At 37.2% G+C, this 18,287-nt stretch overlaps 1 protein-coding gene across 1 annotated transcript; it reads left to right on the plus strand.

Moving 5' to 3' along the window:
* The first annotated feature begins 860 nt into the window (after positions 1 to 860).
* mrap2b (melanocortin 2 receptor accessory protein 2b) lies at positions 861 to 6,667 on the plus strand. The gene is made up of 4 exons (XM_051107115.1): positions 861 to 1,030; positions 3,500 to 3,801; positions 3,884 to 3,983; positions 5,766 to 6,667. Exons 2-4 carry the CDS (start codon positions 3,693 to 3,695, stop codon positions 6,169 to 6,171), a joined length of 615 nt encoding a protein of 204 aa, XP_050963072.1. The 5' UTR covers positions 861 to 1,030; positions 3,500 to 3,692; the 3' UTR covers positions 6,172 to 6,667.
* The last annotated feature ends 11,620 nt before the right edge of the window (positions 6,668 to 18,287 follow it).

The following is an 18,287-nucleotide window of genomic DNA, read 5'->3' on the forward strand; positions in this document are numbered from 1 at the left end:
TAATCGTACGTCATTGCGTCACTGCGTGCAGTAACGTATTGTTACAGTAACGGAGAAGCATAAAAATGTTTCCTGAGACAGATCCCCTCTGCTCCTTTTTGTGTGAAAAAAATCATCTTTTTTGTGTCCATGTAGCTACCTTTTGGAAGAAATTCTGTATATTTGTACGTGTTTCTATTTTAGACCATTTTTCTTTGGTGTTTGAGGATGTCTTGTTTGGTTTTTATAACTCTCACAATAATGTTAATTTATTTTTTATTTATTTATTTATCTTTTCTTTTTTTTTTTTAATTTATATGTTACCCCTGGCTTAATGTTTTATTTTTGGTTATTTTTAGGATTTTTGTATATTGTTAATACATACATATAAATATATATATATAGTTGTTATAATCTGTTTTAAGCTGTAAGTGTGTGTATTTATCTTTAGGCCTGTGTATGTTCAATAATAATAAAAAAAAACTTTGAGAAGCATTTATATTAAGCACGTATTCATAAACAGAGTTTAATTAGTAAGGGAATAGGCCTACGTGTTTATTTAATGTTATGTTTGATGTTTGTTGAACGTTCACCTAACGTTTCAGAGAACGTCCAAAAGTAACATTCCCATAATGTTTGAAAAATAACCAAGTGGAACGTTCTCTTAACTTTGCCGTAACCAGGAAATGCATATCCAGAAATGACATTTTCATAACTTTTAATAAATGTTAGCAGAGATGGCAAGCAGCGCTTTAAAAATGACGACAGTGTCATATCCCATCTCAGGTCAAGGTAGTGTTGATTCATTTCGGTTGGTGATAATTAGATGGGCTGATTGAATCAGGTGTGATCTAGAGGTGTAAAGCGAAATCCAGACCATTTGCTCTCAGACGCAAACATGACGCGTGCCGATTTGTGGCGCGCGCTCCCGCTGTGACGCGTGCGCATGAGGGCGCGAGTTCATGAACTTTATTTTCAGCTGGAGACAAACGACCAAAATAAACTCTTACAGATACAAGACGCTTGGCTCTGCCCGTGACGCGTGCAGCAGGTGAGAGTGATTTACTGAGGCACATTATAGAGCAGAGATCAGCTCCACACACACACACACACACACACACACACACACCTCTGTGAGGACAGAAAGGACAGAAACTAAACGTTTATACACTTTAAGCTACAAGAGAACAAAAGCGACGTGACTGCGGAGATGATGAGGCGTGTTTGCTTTCACCTGCACTGTGAAAACCAGCGATTGTTACCTTAAAAGACATTTCTTCCTGAATTAACCCATACGTTAATGATTTGTTGTTATTTTAGATGCAACTGATTTTTTAACAAACGCAGATTCGAGTCAGTCCGGTTATTCGTTTAAAATCCACGCAGAAAAACTTATTTTTACACTTTTAGTTGGCCATAATTCGTCACATTACATTCACTCATCAAGTCAATAAATAAATAAATATATAGAAATATGCTTTCAGTCCACTAGAGGACACTCAGACACTGAAATAAGTGTGCATGTTCGGAATCTCTTATTCTACAGGACAAAATCACAGCCTAACACACACACACATGATGGCAGCATAGAACATCAGTGTTATTTAGTGCCATAAATATTTTGAAACATCTACAGTCAGTAAATTAACACATTCACAGCATTTCATTTTGAGTCAGCAATCAGACTTGTGTGTTGCATAAAACATTAACACAAAACATGATCTATACATTGTTTATGGAACTTTTCTGAAATGTTTTATTTGGACTTTCATCTACCGTTTTTTAAATGTTACTTGTTTCAGAATGTTCAGAGAACATTCAAAAGTAACATTCCCAAAATGTTTCAAAATGATAAAATGTAACCAAGAACAAAAAGGTTTTTAAATGTTTAAAAAAAACCTGACATCATACAAAAATAACATTTTCCTAACTAAAGCTGGGACATTTTGAACATGCAAATGGTGTTTCTGTGGAAACATCTGCACTGGATATTATATGTTCAGTTCTTATCAAACGTGTGTGTGTGTGTGTGTGTGTGTGTGTGTGTGTGTGTATGTGTGTGTGGTTTAAAGTAATGATTCACCCAGAAGTTTTGTCATCATTTACTCACCTCAAGTTTCTTTCTTCAGCTGAACACATTTTGAAGAATGTTTGTAACTGAGCAGTTGACCGCTGCCATAGTATGGAAAAAAACTACTGTAGTCAATGGCTATTCTTCATACAGGAACATTAGATGATGATAGAATTGTTGTTTTTGTGTGAACTGTCTCTTCAAGGACACACACACACTCATAAGACTGAAGGCAGTGCTGGTTTCACATTGTGCTCCTGTACCTTGAACCGTCTCTATATTTGATTCCTTCAGAGAATCTTCTCTGTATTTTCCATCAGCGGTTTGTTTCTGTGCTCGGAGCGAGAGGAGCCTAAATCAAGGTCACAGATTGAAGATGAGTCATGAAGAGTTTCTCTTCTATAACAATCCTCCTGCTGAAGCCTCATATTCTCTGTGACTCAGGATATTAAATCTAATGTATTTATGAAGGAAGATGCATCGTTCTGCTGGACCTCATTTCATGTCCTTCTGCAGTTCTCTGATGCTCTTTTCCTTTCGGTGAAAGCATTGCATTAGGGCCGTTCCTCACATCACACACTTTGTCTTCAGAAGACGCATTTAGATGGTGCACTTTGACCTTCTGGGAGCTGCACGGCTCAGTGTTTTCACTGCATGATGAGAGCAACGTGAATAATCTGCAAAATATCTCCATTCAGCACATTAGATGAGCATTAAACCCAGATCAAAGAGCCGCGTGTGGATCTGCTCTGTCTGGACGGGCAGGAGGACGCCGTCTCATGGTGCTTTTGCTTACCTTCTCCACACAAAAAGCACATTCAAAAAACATAGATATGATAGCTTATTAGTTTATTAAGACCAAGTTTAACTTGTAAATTAATGTTGTTGTTGTTGTTGTTGTTTGTTTTTACAGTGTTGCAATTCAAAATGAAAACTTTTCTGATCATCTGGTTCACATAAAAATCAACCAATAACGACATTATACTGCTACTATTTTAACTGCACCATACAAACAATTGCACCATACAAAAAAAAAAAAAAAATATATATATATATATATATATATATATATATATATATATTTAATTATTTTAATTACATTTATTATTTATTAATTATGTATTATTGTATATCTTATAGTAAATAAATAATATATGATTTTATGTAATTTTATTTTTTAAATATTGTTTAAATGCAGAAAGAAAAACCTAAATAAAATAGTATTTTCTTTTAAATATACTTTTTAATATACTTTATCTAATCAGTAAAACTTCACATTTTAAATATTTAGATTAATTAATTTATTAATTAATTAATTAATGTATTATTTCTATATAAATTACAGGTCTTTGCCATTTCATTTTATTAAAGAAAACACTAAAAAGCAAAAGTCTGTTCTCTCATCTCTTGCTGTGGTCATGACAGTTCTCTCTCTCTCTCTCACTGAAGGTGGGTGTTTATGATTTCATGAATTACGTGCCGTACGAACAGAAAGAGACACAAAGCGAGTGCGTGCGGTGAAGACGCTCCAGGCTGCTCCTCAGCTTCATTCTTACTGGAGTCTCTGTTTAACGCTGCGTTTTGCGTGATCCGCTCACTCATCATCATGCGTTCGGACTCGTGAAACACACTTGTGAAAAACATGAGTGAATATTCAAACCGGAGTCAGTCCCGCAGCGATTACGAATGGCATTATGAGTATTATGATGATGAGGAGCCCGTGTCCTTTGAGGGACTGAAAGCAAACCGATGTGAGTATCATTCATTTACTGTTCAGACACAGATGTGTGTGTGTGTGTGATTGTGTTCTAAACGCTGGTTTTGTTTTGTCAGACTCAATCGTGATTGGTTTCTGGGTCGGACTGGCCGTGTTCGTCATCTTTATGTTCTTCGTTTTGACGCTGCTGACAAAAACAGGAGCTCCACATCCAGAGTGAGTAAAAAACACACACATTTGAATTATATGGGGATAGCATTGTTGGATTTTGATTTTGAGCACTGTCGAGATCTCTGACTTTTTGACTGTTCACATCTTTTCTGAAACTTTTACATGAGATTTTAACCCTCAGAACACATTCATGTCTGTTTTGACCTGGAACAGATGCATAAAAATGTCTCAAAATAGTTTTTGGTAAGGGAACAAACTTTACAAATGCTTTAAGAGCCTCAATATACACAGTTGTTTTTTAAAAGATCTGAACATTGTAAATGGTTATATCATGTTGACACAGCTATGTATGGAGCATCATTAGTATGAAAAATTACTTTTTGTTAATTTATCTGTGTCAAGTTATATTAGTGTCAAAAATGTTTTTTTAAATATATTTCACATTTTCCTCATATCTCACACACTTTTGGAACTGAATTTTGTTGATGAAAATGAATGTCACCTACTGGTGAACCACCGCAGCATGAAAAACTGATCACTTCTCATCTGAAAGTAAAGGTTTGTGGCTTTGAAAGCTTTTCAGAGTAACATTGATGTTGTTTTGCTAAAAATAAATATGTACCCTTCATTCATCTGGACTGATTTTGAGCAATTCAAAGGAATTGAGGTTAATTCTGTTAATGCTTACATTGTATGTTCTTATAAATTTCATACAATGGTTTCATAAATTGATGTGAAATTAGTACAGATATTGAAAGCATTATGAGATATTAAAGTGATCTCATCAGTCAGAGAGTGTCAGTCTTTTGGGACTAAAAATAAAATCCCACACAATACTGGAGCAGTTATTACACCGCACTCACAGACCGTCCATAATACACACACACACACACACACACACACACACTGAATAACACACAACATGCTGCTTTGTTCAGATTTGTTATTGTAGATTAATGTTCACGTGCGTCTCCATAGCAACAGGGAGTCTCGACGAGTCCACGGCTGATTAGAGTGAATCTAATCACATATTCAAATGAGCAGAAACACTTCAGCTGCTGCATAAATTACAGCAAATCAGCCTTGATTTAATTACTTATTCAAATGTGCTGTTCACCGACAGATCAGGCACATAGGACGATTATTTATAAAGGAATACATCATCTAATACACTGAAAGAAATATGGTGTAAAAACAATATTTACTCATAAAAATTGCTCATTTAAAATTTACAAAAATTGATATATTATATTTTGAAATAGTATTTTTTTGTAAGACATACTGTAATTTGTTTTAACTTCAAAAACTTTTTACAGTGTATATAAGAGTAAAATTAGTTTAAAAAATATGAAAATGTATTTTGTGATATTTTAAATATTACCATATTGCATTTATTAATATAGATTTACATTAAAGAACATAAATTAAAATATAGATTTTAATTTAAATTAAATAAAAATTTAAATTTAATGCCAAAATGGCATAAATCAGTCACTCAGGAAGTTAGTTGGAAATCAAGTTTTGATACAGACTTACAGATAAAGTAATATTTCCCATATATAATTTTTTTTATATAAATTATTACATTCAATCATATAACATATAAAAATTAGAAAATGTTTATTTAATCAAGTGTTTGTCTTTTTTTTTATTTTGCATTTACGTTTTAGTATTTTTTTATTTTTTATTTATTTTTTGTTAAAACATACATTTTACTTTTAAATATAGTAGAAATAAAAGTAAAATGTATGAAAATGCAGTGAGATTGTTTAATAGTTTGTCATGTAGACGAGCACAAAGCCTCAGTCTGTCTGTGTTTGTCCGCAGGATCCCTGATCCCAGTGAAAAGCATCATGGTCTAGGTGACTGTGTGCTGGAGGTCAGCGACTCTCAGGCGTTTTCTCTCCCGCCGCTGCCGGACGAATCGCGTTCCCTATTTCACTTCTACATCCGCGAGGAGGCTGTCAGAGACGCTGCGATTGGCCAAGGGAGGCGTTGTGGGCGGTCCTCCGGGCTCCGCCTCCAGGGGGCGGCAGAGGATGAGAGAGGAGACGAAGACGAGCACTTCCTGTCCGACTTCAACATTCCGAACTTCGTGAGCTCCGAGCAGAACTCCAGCGTCGGCAACGACGACTTTCTGCTGTGTGAGCCGCCGATCATCGCAGACAGCCAATCGGCTACGCTGAAGAGCTTAGATCCCGCCCACCCTTCCTATGATGTCATCAGACACTAACACACGGACTCGTTTTTTACATGGACAGTGACTGACTTTTAACGAGCTACCGATTTTCAAGAAATGCAAATTAATGAAGATGTATAGCTCTTATTTATATGTGCCTATAATATTTCAATAAACTGTTTAATTATGTACAGTAGATTACATTAGTGATCACATTAGTGTACGTAAACAATCTTTTACTATATGGTATTATGGACTTATTTATTATGGTTTTATTTATTTCAGAACAGGTTTCTTTGATTTATTAGCGTATCTGTGTGTGTTTACAAGTATTATAATATTATTGAAATAATATAGTTTTTATTAATAATTTGAATGAGTGTATATTTTTTCATTTTGTTACATTTTTAACAATTGTCTTTTTTTGTATTTTTAAAAATGTTTATATATTTTTGTTAATTTTATTTCAGTTATAGTTTTAGTCATTTTAGTACATCATTTGATCTAAATGAAAACATCAAATGTTTTCTTGACATCTAAAGTTTTTAAAATATTTCAGTTAACAATCATTTTAAATAACAAAAATGTCACTTTAGTTTTTTGTCACTTTTTTTTTGGACAGAATAAAAATATTTTGTAGACAACATACACAGAACCTACTATTGATTTGTTTGATTCAGCGAGGTGTTTACTAGTGTGAGGAAGCTTGTTTAATTGTGACTTTCTCACAATTCATTTTTGTTCTCGCAGTTCTAACAACAACTCAGAAACGCAAGATATTAACTCTGAAATATTTTGAATTGTGAGAACTAAAGTCAGAACTGTGAGATAAGTCACACTAAGGAGGCGTTCACACACTTTGCGTTTAAAACGCAAGACACAGTGCAAAAAAAGCACAGCGCCATGCCAAGCCAACTCACTACTGTAAACAAAAGCTGGCAGTGTTTGCCCCGCCTCCAGCCTCTTCTGATTGGTTCACTGTTTTGGAACTGACATTGATGAGCAGCGCTGCCTGTAAAAGCTGAAGTTCCTTTAACTTGACACTTTTAACTTTAACTTGTTTTAAAAATGCGGTGCTCATGTTAACCCGCGAACACAACGGTCAAACAGGTTGTTCTAGCATGTGTTTAAGTAGAAAAGCAATGGAAAATTAGCACATTGGGATGAAAAAAAAACATTCTGTGTGAAAGGCCCTTTGTTATTTCATAGCTGGTGCAGCCTTTGTAATATGGACACTATTTTAGACAGGACAGTGTTTGGAAAGTCATTATTTTTGCATTTTGCATGTGCATAAATCACTAACAACAGTTTAAATGCCACAGTGCTGTATTTTTGCACAAATATTTAGTCAATGCTTGCTAAAAGCGTGTATTTGAACTCTAAACCAAGCAAACGGAGCCTGAAAACATCAGTAAGTTGCTGACAGATGCTGCTCCTCATGAGGAAAGATGAGAATCCAAAGTTTTTTTTTTTTTAATTAATATATTTCAGTTAACAATCATTAAAGTCACAAAATGTCACAGAATGTTTTTACTTTTTTTCAGACAGAATAAAAAGCTTTTATAAGCAACATATATAAACACACATCCTACTATTTATTTATTTGTTTTTATTCAGAAAGGTTTATTAGTTTATTAGTGTAAAGGTGTATGCACACTAAAAGCGAATTATTTATATACAATTAATTACATACAAAGTTGATGCTAATAGTCTTCCGCACTAGTTGAAAAATAAGTTGAAAACTCTAGTCAAAAATGTATGTGACGCATGGTCGCGCAAACCAGACAGCGAAGAACTTATTGATGTCAAATAAAACGGTTGCCATGCCAACTCTCTACTGTAAACAAAAGCTTGCAACGTTTGCCCCGCCTCCAGCCTCTTCTGATTGGTCCACTGTTTTGGAACTGCCATTGTCGGTGGTCAAACAGGTTGTTCTACTGCGTGTTTACATAGAAAAGTAGCATGTTGGGATGAAAAAACGCGTTGTGTGTGAACGACCCCTTGTTATTTTATAGCCAATGCAACCTTTGTAATATGGACAATATTTTAGACAGTACAGCGAGTGTTTGGAAAGTCATTATTTTTAAATTTTGCATGTGCATAAATCAGTAACAGCGGTTTAAATGCCAATTTTTTTGTGTTTTTTTTTTTTCACTAAAAGCGTGTATTTGAACTCTAAACCAAGCAAAGAGAGGCTGAACACATCAGCATGTTGCTGACGGACGCTGTTCCCTCAGAGATGAGAGACGTCTTGTTTTTCATCAGAAGGAGTAAACACCGCGATTAACGCCTCTAGTGACCCACAAACACACAGGCGTTAGCGCAGAGCATTCTGGGTAAGCGAAGCGAAGAGCTTTCCAGAGTTAAGAGACCAAATGAGAGATTCATTGCGGCGTCCCGCGGCTCTCACAGGTCTATAATGAAGCCGATTTGAGCGTAATGACACAGGCGGCGAGGACACGTCACTCATAGCCGAGGAAAGAGGGGAAAGGTTGTTTCCATGGAGATGAGAATAATGTGTTATAACAGAAAAGAACATTCAAATCGCTCTTGAAGCCGGTTTAATTGTGTGTGGGAGAGAGTGTGTGTGTGCGCCTCAAAAATATTGCAGCTCAAGCTTTAAGATTTCGCTTCAGGTTTTCTTTGTGATGGAAATAAAAGCAGCCCAGAAAAACAGACGGAGAAAAAATGATGGAGCTTGTTAAGTTCAGCTCTGAATAAGGAGTCGTGAGGCTCAGAGAAAGTTCATGATCACTACGCATTTATTAAACAATGAACATCATCTTCAGAATAAAACACACACGTCTACGGTCGACTAATAGTGTGCATTACTGTACTGATAACTGTACTGTGTTACTATGGAAACAGAGCAGGATAGTGAGGGACTGCTGGATTGAAAGGTTACATCCCATAAACACACACACACACACACTGGACATTCCTGGGATTCGGTAATATTTCAGTCCCCCAGAGTTTCTAAAGTGGTGCTTCACCAAAATGAATTGTTAGAAGCTTTTATACTGGTATGCCCATTATGATGAATAAAAATAATTAATGCATTTTGATTTTTTTAGCATAAAATAACGTCTTATATTTATCTTATACCAAGCATTTTGTCAAGTGCGTACTTACAAAAATATTTACAAAATGTGCAGAGTTTCCAAGATTTTTGGCAATGATGTGAGCATTTACTTGTTATAACTTCAAAGTTATGTCCCTCAGTCTGAACTCAACCCTGTCACACTAACCATTCTGAGCCCTTCTTTAATCACGGTGCAAAAATGGTTAGTAGTATCATATTTTTTATTCATATTTTTGAGCCGTATTATTGTCAGGGAGTGTATTGTCAAGCTTAACAGCTCAACTCAGTCACATAAAGGTGGAAATTGGAAAAAACATTTTATTTTAATCCGTATACAGTGTACTTATTTTATTGCTGCCATATATGGTTTACGTTTTGAGTGAAAAACCTGAACCCTGTCACAAATATATATATATATATTTCATTGTTACAGAGTTGTAAATTTGTGACAGGGTTGAGTTGTTTACTTTAAATTAATTAAAAAACATGAAATAGTCATGGTTTCAGTTAATATATACGTTTTTTTCCAAAACCATGACAACTCATGTTTTTGTTATAAATAGAGTTTTTAATGTAATATGTCCATTTTAATTTTGACAAGCACCATGAGAAACTGCACCCACATTTGCAGCAGAAAGACACTGTTTGCCATGCAGATATGTTTAAAATATAAGGCAGTGTTTATCTTCAAATGTGTTACAATTAAGAATGAAAACATTTCTTGCTGATTACCATCGGCGTTGCCAAGTCCGCGGTTTTCCTGTGGAATTGAGCTACTTTAACACTGTATTAACAGCCGCAGGTTGAAACGACCCCAATAACGTCATATTTAGTACCTGCAATATGAATTTACTAGGAGAACCCCGACAAAAAAAACCATGTATTTTATCCCCCGGAACCTGTTTTTTAACGAGGGACCGTGATGCGGTTCTTCCGCCAGCAGGTGGCGCTCGCGCGTCTAAAGCTGCAGTTTCCAGTGAACTACAGCTCTGTGTGTGTGTGTGTGTGTGATGTGAAGCCCAGAAACTCTGGAAACATCAGTGACTCAGCACACAGCCAAGCATAAAACCACAGTTTTACTAGAAGCTAAATGTGGCGGCTGAACTAGTGCTGCTCTGACAGGACACAGAACGCGTTTCATCTGATTGCTCGAATGTGAACAAACGCTTCACTTAAACGAACTTCAGCTCACATTAGGCCGAGTGAGACGATCTGCCTGTGAAAGCGGCCCAGAGTTTGTGTGTGCTGGTGCCCGTGGCACACGGAGACTCTGCCCTGCCATCTGGATCGCATTTCAGACAGCAGGAACCGAATATGTGCGGTTAAAGTGAGTCACGACAGGCGTTACGAAACGCTCCCAGAATGCTGAGCGCGACAGTGCGGCCGCAAACGCGCGGGAAACACAGCTGAGTCAAACCACGGAAACAAGTCATTAGATTTTTCCCCTCTTGAATGCGATGTGTCGAGGAAAGGGTTAAATGTACATTTCCCAGCTCTGCTGTAAACCAGACACAAGAGTGACGTCACAGACGGCAACAGATTTAAATCATACAGTCGCCATAGCAGCAGCAAACGTTCATCCACCTGCGTTCGCTTTTCTGTTCTCAAAACGTTAAAAATGTTTTGATAACTTTCTACAATTAATACTGTTATATAAAGGTGTATATATCTAGACTGTTGTACAATGTATTGGCGTTCTTTGTTTTGTATTACACTTGTCACTGAAACGGAAATTTGGGAGCCGTGCGGTCAGTGTTGCCAAGTCCGCGGTTTTCCCGCGGAATTGGGCTACTTTAAAACTGGATTGTTTTTCATGTCCGCGGGTTAAAGCGACCTTAAAAATGTGATATTTAGCGCCTGGAATGCGAATTCTACAGTGGGAACCCTTCCAAAAGACGTGTATTGTACCCCCCGGAATGGCGTTTTTGTTTTGTTTGTTAAACCTGGCAACCTTGCGCGCAGTTTACAGGTGAAGCAGTGGATGAACAACCGCGAAACTCAAACACTGGTGAAAATGGCATTTATTATCGGAAATATTCAGACAGTTTTAGAATCATAACGGGAAAGGACTTATTTACATATAGCGCTGGAATATGCAAACATAAACGCACATTTACATCTGTTTCGCTGAGACGCATTTATACGGCCCAGCAGAAACAAGTAACAGCATAATACACGTGAAATGGCCAACATAACAAACACAAAGACACACACAAGATAAAATACAATCAAAAATATGGTCAAAAATGTATAACACATCTCATTATCAGTCCTCAGATACTGACTCATTAACCTCTGCAAAACTCCATTTCCTGACTAGGACCAGGCTGTGTTGGTAGTGTTGTTGCAAGTACATTTGTTGGACCAACTTTTCTTTCATTGGTTTGCTTGTTTAATACATTCCTCTTGTAGGTGAATTGAAAGCAGCCATTGGAGAGTATGATGACCCAAAAACCTCCATAACTCTATTGAACATTAACCCGTCTGTCAGTCTATAAACACATCAAGTCAAATCATGTTCCCACAGACGCGTGTGAACGCTGTGAGATTCTTTTCATTTGCTCATTGAAGCACTTTGTGCTGTCGACGCCAAAGTCTAACTGTGGGTGTGGAGACCTTGCATGCATTAATAATGTAGTGTGTGTGTGTGTGTGTTTGTGTGTCAGACCGCAGCTGTTGCACAACAGTCGTCATACCTGTCGTGTTCTCTGGCCTCAGACTGATCCACCTGTTCCTCTAACAGCACGAAAAATGGACTCACACAGGTGACATGATTTCAACTTCTGGTTTCTCAACATGTAAATTAGGTGAGATTTCTTTAGAGGTGTTTTATAGATATTCTGTCTCTCCTGTCTCCATAATGTTCTTCAGGATCGGCTGAGGCTCTTGTGCTGAGGTCCTGACCCGCTGGATCATGGTAAGCTGGCACGTTTCTCATTGTTTACACACTTGACTGGTCAGAATGGGTTTGTAGAGTGTAAATTCGTCTGAACAGGTCTGTGCTTGAGCGTTAAAGGTGTGGGCGTGACGTTCAGGTAAATAATTAGCGCAGACGTTTGAGCTTTCTTTTTCTTAACCGCGAGAACTTCAGCATCAGATCCATCTGATATGATTCATTCCGGTGAGCAGATTCTTTCAGCTCTGAAGACCGGCTGTGAGTCTTTCGGCTTTTGTTTTAATAATGGATGAGGAGAACTGATGCATCCATGGGTTTGGTCTAAATATCTTGATTATTATCCTTAGGATATAAAAACTTTTCCACTGGAACCACAAGCGTTTTGCAGGTTTTGATTTACGCTTTCAACTGCAGTTCTTTAGAAAACCACCCACTGGTTGCAGGTAACAAAATGTACGGTAGGATAAAAACGTTGTGGAAACATTGTTTTAACATGTTTGTAATGTCATGGTTATAATGTTATTTAAAGGTTGCGACAATGTTTCTCACAACAAAGAACTTTATTAATATAACCCAAAATAACATTGAGTGCTTATTTGTAATATCCTAAGAACATTTAAATGTCCAGTTTTCTTGTTGTGAGTAGAACGTTATTTAAAGGTTACGGAAAATGTTTCTTAGAACCTTCATCACGTACAAATAACATCAGAAGAATTCTGAGAATGTTATTCTAAGAATGTTTTTACTCAACATTGTAAGAATGTAGGCCTATATTAATTATGAATAAGGTTTTGAGAACATTACTTTAGGAACGTTCTGTCCTAACATTTATGTAACTTTTAAAAAACATTTTGAGAACGTTCAAAACGATCTTTGTTTTTTGATGTTGTAAAACTCTTTTAAACGTTGTTTATAAGTGCTTTAAAGAGCAAATGCATTTAAAATGAGCATGCATCATAATGAAACAGCATTCAAGAAAGAGCTCGAGTTAAATTGATGTATATTTAATAAGCGTAAACTGAACCACAGCGGATGTGTGCTGAAATGACAGCAGCTCTGAGCATTATTGTTGTTGTGGTCTGTATGTAAATAAGCCTTTTGGGATCTTAGAAACGCGTCTGAAGGGGTTTGTGAATGTCCTCTTGTTCTTTGTGTTGGACTGGGTTCATCTGATCCTCTGAAACTCAATCCAGCGCTGCCTCGCTCCTCACCGCCTCCGTCTCTGCGCGCGTCCCGGAGCTCACTAATAATTGAAGCGCTCTTTAATGATCCCGACTTTCATTGTGACGCTCGTCTGATCGCTTCTATCGATCCAGAGCTTCATTGAGCCGCAGGCCTGGATAATCTTACGAATCTCGCTGGCGGGACGAAAGACGCGCTTCTCTGGGTGTTTCGCTCTCCAACGACCCGGACCGTGAGTTTGTCTCCGTTAAGATTCTGATGAATTTCAGCGTAAGGGCTGTATGAGATTCTACAGAATGACATTTGAGAACACCTTACGAATTCTTTAGAATCTTTTGCCTTTTCTTTGTTATGCATGTTTTTTTTTTTCTTCGTGTTTAATTGCTCCCAGTCCTGCGACTGCACTGAAAATCACTTTGCATCTTTTAAAGTTCTCTCAGGCTCAGACTTACGGACTGTAAAGTTTATTCGACAAAGAGTTTCAAACTTTAAATACTGGCTTTGGGTGCCATTTTTTTTTTTAAAATAATGTATAACCCTTAATTAATAATGTACTCCTTCAAAAAAAAAGTGTGGTCTTAAAGGGATAGTTTACAATAAACATGAAACTTTTATCGTTTACTCACAAACCTGTATGAGTTTCTCTCTTCTGACACTCTGATAATATGATACTCTGAAGAATGTTGGTAACCAAACAGTTGATGGTAGCTATTGACTGCCATAGTTTTTTTTTCCTACTATGGAAGTCAATGGCTGCCGTCAACTGTTTAGCAGAATTTTCATTTTTGGGGAAACTATCCCTTTAATCTTCAATTACAGTTTTAGTACCAGTTTAGCATGGTTATATTTATTAACAACTATGAGGCTGAGGCTGAATAATGGCAGATCTGAGATTATTAGCAAGTGTATTTGTGTTGTATTTCTGAATGCAATTTTCATTACAAACTATACAATAACCGTAATATGAGTGAAAAGTTGAATTGAAAAATGACTGAAGTTGAGAATGTTTTCGGGTTTGGTTTGTCTGTCTTTTGCTTTAATGACAGCAGCACTTGTATAATCTGAGTCACTCATTTACATGCATCTGTAGTCAGTGACCTAGAAATAATGCGGAATATTAGACATTTATCGTCCATTTTGCATCATAATCTTCCTTTGTTTACATTTTTCAAGATGTGTAGCTTGCTCAAATATTTCAAGTTCAGTGCAATGAACCAGTGATGGGAGAAAAGAACATTTTCAAAGCTTTGAATCAAGTGAACCAATTGCTTCTCAAAACGATTCACTGTTTCAAAGTAACAAAAACCGCATTAAAAACAGCTTTCGTGAACCAATTATTGAAAGGATAATATATTAAATGCAACTAACAATCAAATAACATTAAATATTAAGTGTCTGCATGTGTACTTTTATTAATTTTATAAATAAATGTATAAAACTGATCTGAGATCAGGTAAAAACCAGGTCAAATGGTTTTTGAAACCAGCATTTTTTTTAAACAGTTGTGACTTAACGAAGCCTCGTTTGCTGAAATCATGTTTGATACGTGCTCCAAATCGCTTATTCGAAACAAATGATTCACAAAGATTTCGAAGCTTCATGAATCAGTGTTTCAAAAGCGTCAGTCACTACAGTCAGTGTTGGGTGAGTTACTCTAAAAAGAGTAATTGTTTACTAGCTACTAATTACATCTTCAACAGTGTAATCAGGTTACTGTACTAATTACTTGCTCTAAAAAGTCCTGCATCACTTATTACTCATTTCTTTCTAAATCCAATATCAACCATGACCAGTTAATACAAGGATAAACATTTGCGCTTTTAATTCTTTCACATAAATAATATTAAGTTCATAAATTATTCTTGGACCAACTAAAGTAAAAACGTTCCTTATTTAAAACAAAAAGTACCTTAAATAATCATTATTATAATATCAAGAGCAATAATGATTTAGCTTCATTCAAGTTTTTTTTTTTTTTTTTTCAATTTTATGCAATTTTGAGTAAATACATGAGAAACAATAAACAGTCTATGTACAAAAAAAACATAAATGCTGTGTCAGATGCAGCTTCTGTTCTACATTTGCAGTGTAACAATTGCTTTTGTTAATGTAACAGTCTATATTATTGTGACTGATAAAAAAAGAAAACCTGTTTAAATTTAACGTATTGACATAAAAACAACACAGTTGCATAAAAACTGCTTTTACAAAGGTAAAAATGCTGCTGGAAGTTATTTCCAAATTCTGCCCTTTAATTTCTGCCCCAGTGTGTTACAGATCAAAGTCTGATGTGTTTGTAGGCTGAGAGTCCACAGGAGCGCAGCCCAGGGGTGTTGAGTCGCATCGGGAGCTGGCTGTCGTGGGGTTGGGGCAGCCCGGCGTCGAGCGGAGATGATCCCACCTCCCAAACGCAGCCAGAGGAGGCGTCTGACGAGGACCACGGAGAAACCGGACAACCTGCTGGAGCAGATGAGACAGACACTAGTCCTGCACTAGGTGAGAGCGATCCAGCAGAGACAAGCCCTTCCCTCACCTGGAATGCCAAACATCTGACACTCGGCCGCGGAGGGGGGGACGGGACGGGCGGGAGGCCGAAAGGTCACGTGAAGCGCCAGGTCGAGCGCACCAGAGAAACCTGCAGAAAAAACAGACGCAGTCGGTCATTTGAGAGGAGAAAGGCACCTGAACTCTTTGACCAAATGGGCCGGAGGAGATCTGGGAGAAGGAGGCGGAGCTCTCACGGAGATGGGGGCGGGGCTCCAGCTACATCCCCGACCAATCCACAACCTGAAAGCCCTGCAACAACCAGTTTGACGAGCGGCCCGCGGACGGCATGGGCTGACTCAGCGTTTGAGGAGGCGGCAAACAGCCTTCCAGAAGCCTCAGGAGCACAAGCGCCAGACTCAGGTAGCTGTGAGGATGTCGTCCGAGCGGAATGGGTGGAAGCACGCCTGAGCGAAGACACTGATTCGCCGAGCTCGCCGGAATCGCTCTTCCATGCGGCGCTGGTTTATTCAGAAATGGATGAAGAACGGGTGGTGAGACTGACGGAGAGCGCCGAATCCAAACGCAGGAGCATCAAAGTGTCTCACAGCGAGGTGGTCTTCGCTAAAAAGGTGTTTGTCGGCTCAGAGGACCAAAATGAAGATCAGAATGTGACTTTTAAAGACGCTACGGACACCAAACGGCCGAGATCTGATGATAGAGCGAGGTAAATTGACCTGTTTGACCTGTTTATGGCTGTGCTTACAGGAATAACAAACAAGATTCTTGAATTTGATTTGATGTGTGAGCCTTTAAAAGCAAAAGTCTCTGTTTGAGCTTGAATGTGCTTCGTCTAAACGTGGGAAATCTCTGTTAAAGATTATCAGGACAAAACATCATGCGTCACGTTGTGAAATATGCTCTCTCACTAGGTCATTATCAGGTAGTTGTCATTCCCCTTGGCTGTAAAGTCATACATTAAAAAACCTGTTGGTTAATGCTTCTGACCTGGTTCCAGGAGCTCAATGCATTGAAAAGAGACATTTTCATAACAATTAAGTGTTTACATAGTTAAGTGCCAGTTTTTATAGATGTCAGCCTTGTGTTTTTCTACTGTAAAATGCGGCTCTTAAAGGAAAAGTTCAACTAAAAATAAGCTTTCTGTTCCATTCAGTAAAAGTGATCAGTGATATTTAATGCAGGTCTTAAAAAGTCTCAGCTTGCCTGAATCGAGGCCTTAAAAGTTCTTAAAACAAAGCGGAAAGTCTTCAATTCATAAAGCCAAGGCCAAAAATGTTGCACGCAGTGCAAATGTTAGTATTTTTGTCTTGTTAGATATTTGTACTGTAAAACTTCTTTAAACTAAGATGCATTTACTTGAGATGCAAAGTTTAGAAATTAGGTCTTGTTTCTGAGAAACTGAAGTAAATGAGTTTATGCTTAAAAAAAGAAAAAATATCAGTCAGTGGGAATGAGCACTTGTTTTCCCTTTGAATTAAGTTGATTTTTCTGAGCTTGTGTGCAGACATTTGTCCTTTATCATAAATTCACCCTATTTTGATTCAAAAAAACAAATGAATTAATAAATAAACAAGACTTTGTGTCATTTTTGCACCTAACTTGATTTAAAAATGTAGAAATTTGCACTCAAAAACAAGATGAAAATACAAAAATAACTTTTTTTCTGCAGTGTGATCAGTAGGTACAGTAAGAGTGTTTCCATATACTAGTTGAGCTAATTTTGTGTGTAATATTAATTAAAAAGAAATAGAGACCTGTTGGAAGTTGTATCGTCAAACTTTGTGTTGCTAATACAACTCATTATGTTTTCTCAAGACATAGAGAGAAGTCTTAAAGAGAAGACAGAAGTCTTAAATTTTCTTTCATAAAATGTGCAGAAACCCTGTAATGTCAAGCTCCAAAAAGAACAAGAAAAAGCATAACTATGTGTCTTGCACTCTATTCCTGTCGTATGATATTTCTGGGTAAGGAAACAGGTTAAAATCGTGCCATTTGCGATAATCTATGTTATTTACTTCGCTTTCCCCTCTGTCGCAGCTCTCAAATCTCATCCCCACACAGAGACATATTACTTAAGAAGATTGCGCAAGAGTCATAACTTTTATGGTGCTTTTTTATGCTTTTCTTGCTTTTTGGAGCTTAACGGTCATCTCTCATTCACTCCATTTACTCTCAGAGTAGGGGAAAGAGCAGCAAGGGCAAGTCATGAGGGTGAATTATCTTGTAAATTGTTGTGCAGCTTTTGAAATGCTTACAGCGTGTGTTAGTCACCTTTTGTAAAAATGCAAGTGAAGAAGGGAAAATCAGGTTCTTAATTGATTTGTGGCTTGCTTCAAGCTGAAAAAAGTACAGAAGAAAAGAAACCAAGAAGAGTTGGCGAGAGAGATATGAGGAAAGAAACACAAATGAGTCAACAGCTAATGAAGGGAGTGGGTGCTAATTTGAAGTGTGAACTTGATATTTAAAACGGTTATTTATTGCTTTATTGCTGTTGACCTTTATTTG

This window comes from Labeo rohita, chromosome 4, assembly GCF_022985175.1.
Source record: "Labeo rohita strain BAU-BD-2019 chromosome 4, IGBB_LRoh.1.0, whole genome shotgun sequence".
Lineage (NCBI taxonomy): Eukaryota > Metazoa > Chordata > Actinopteri > Cypriniformes > Cyprinidae > Labeo > Labeo rohita.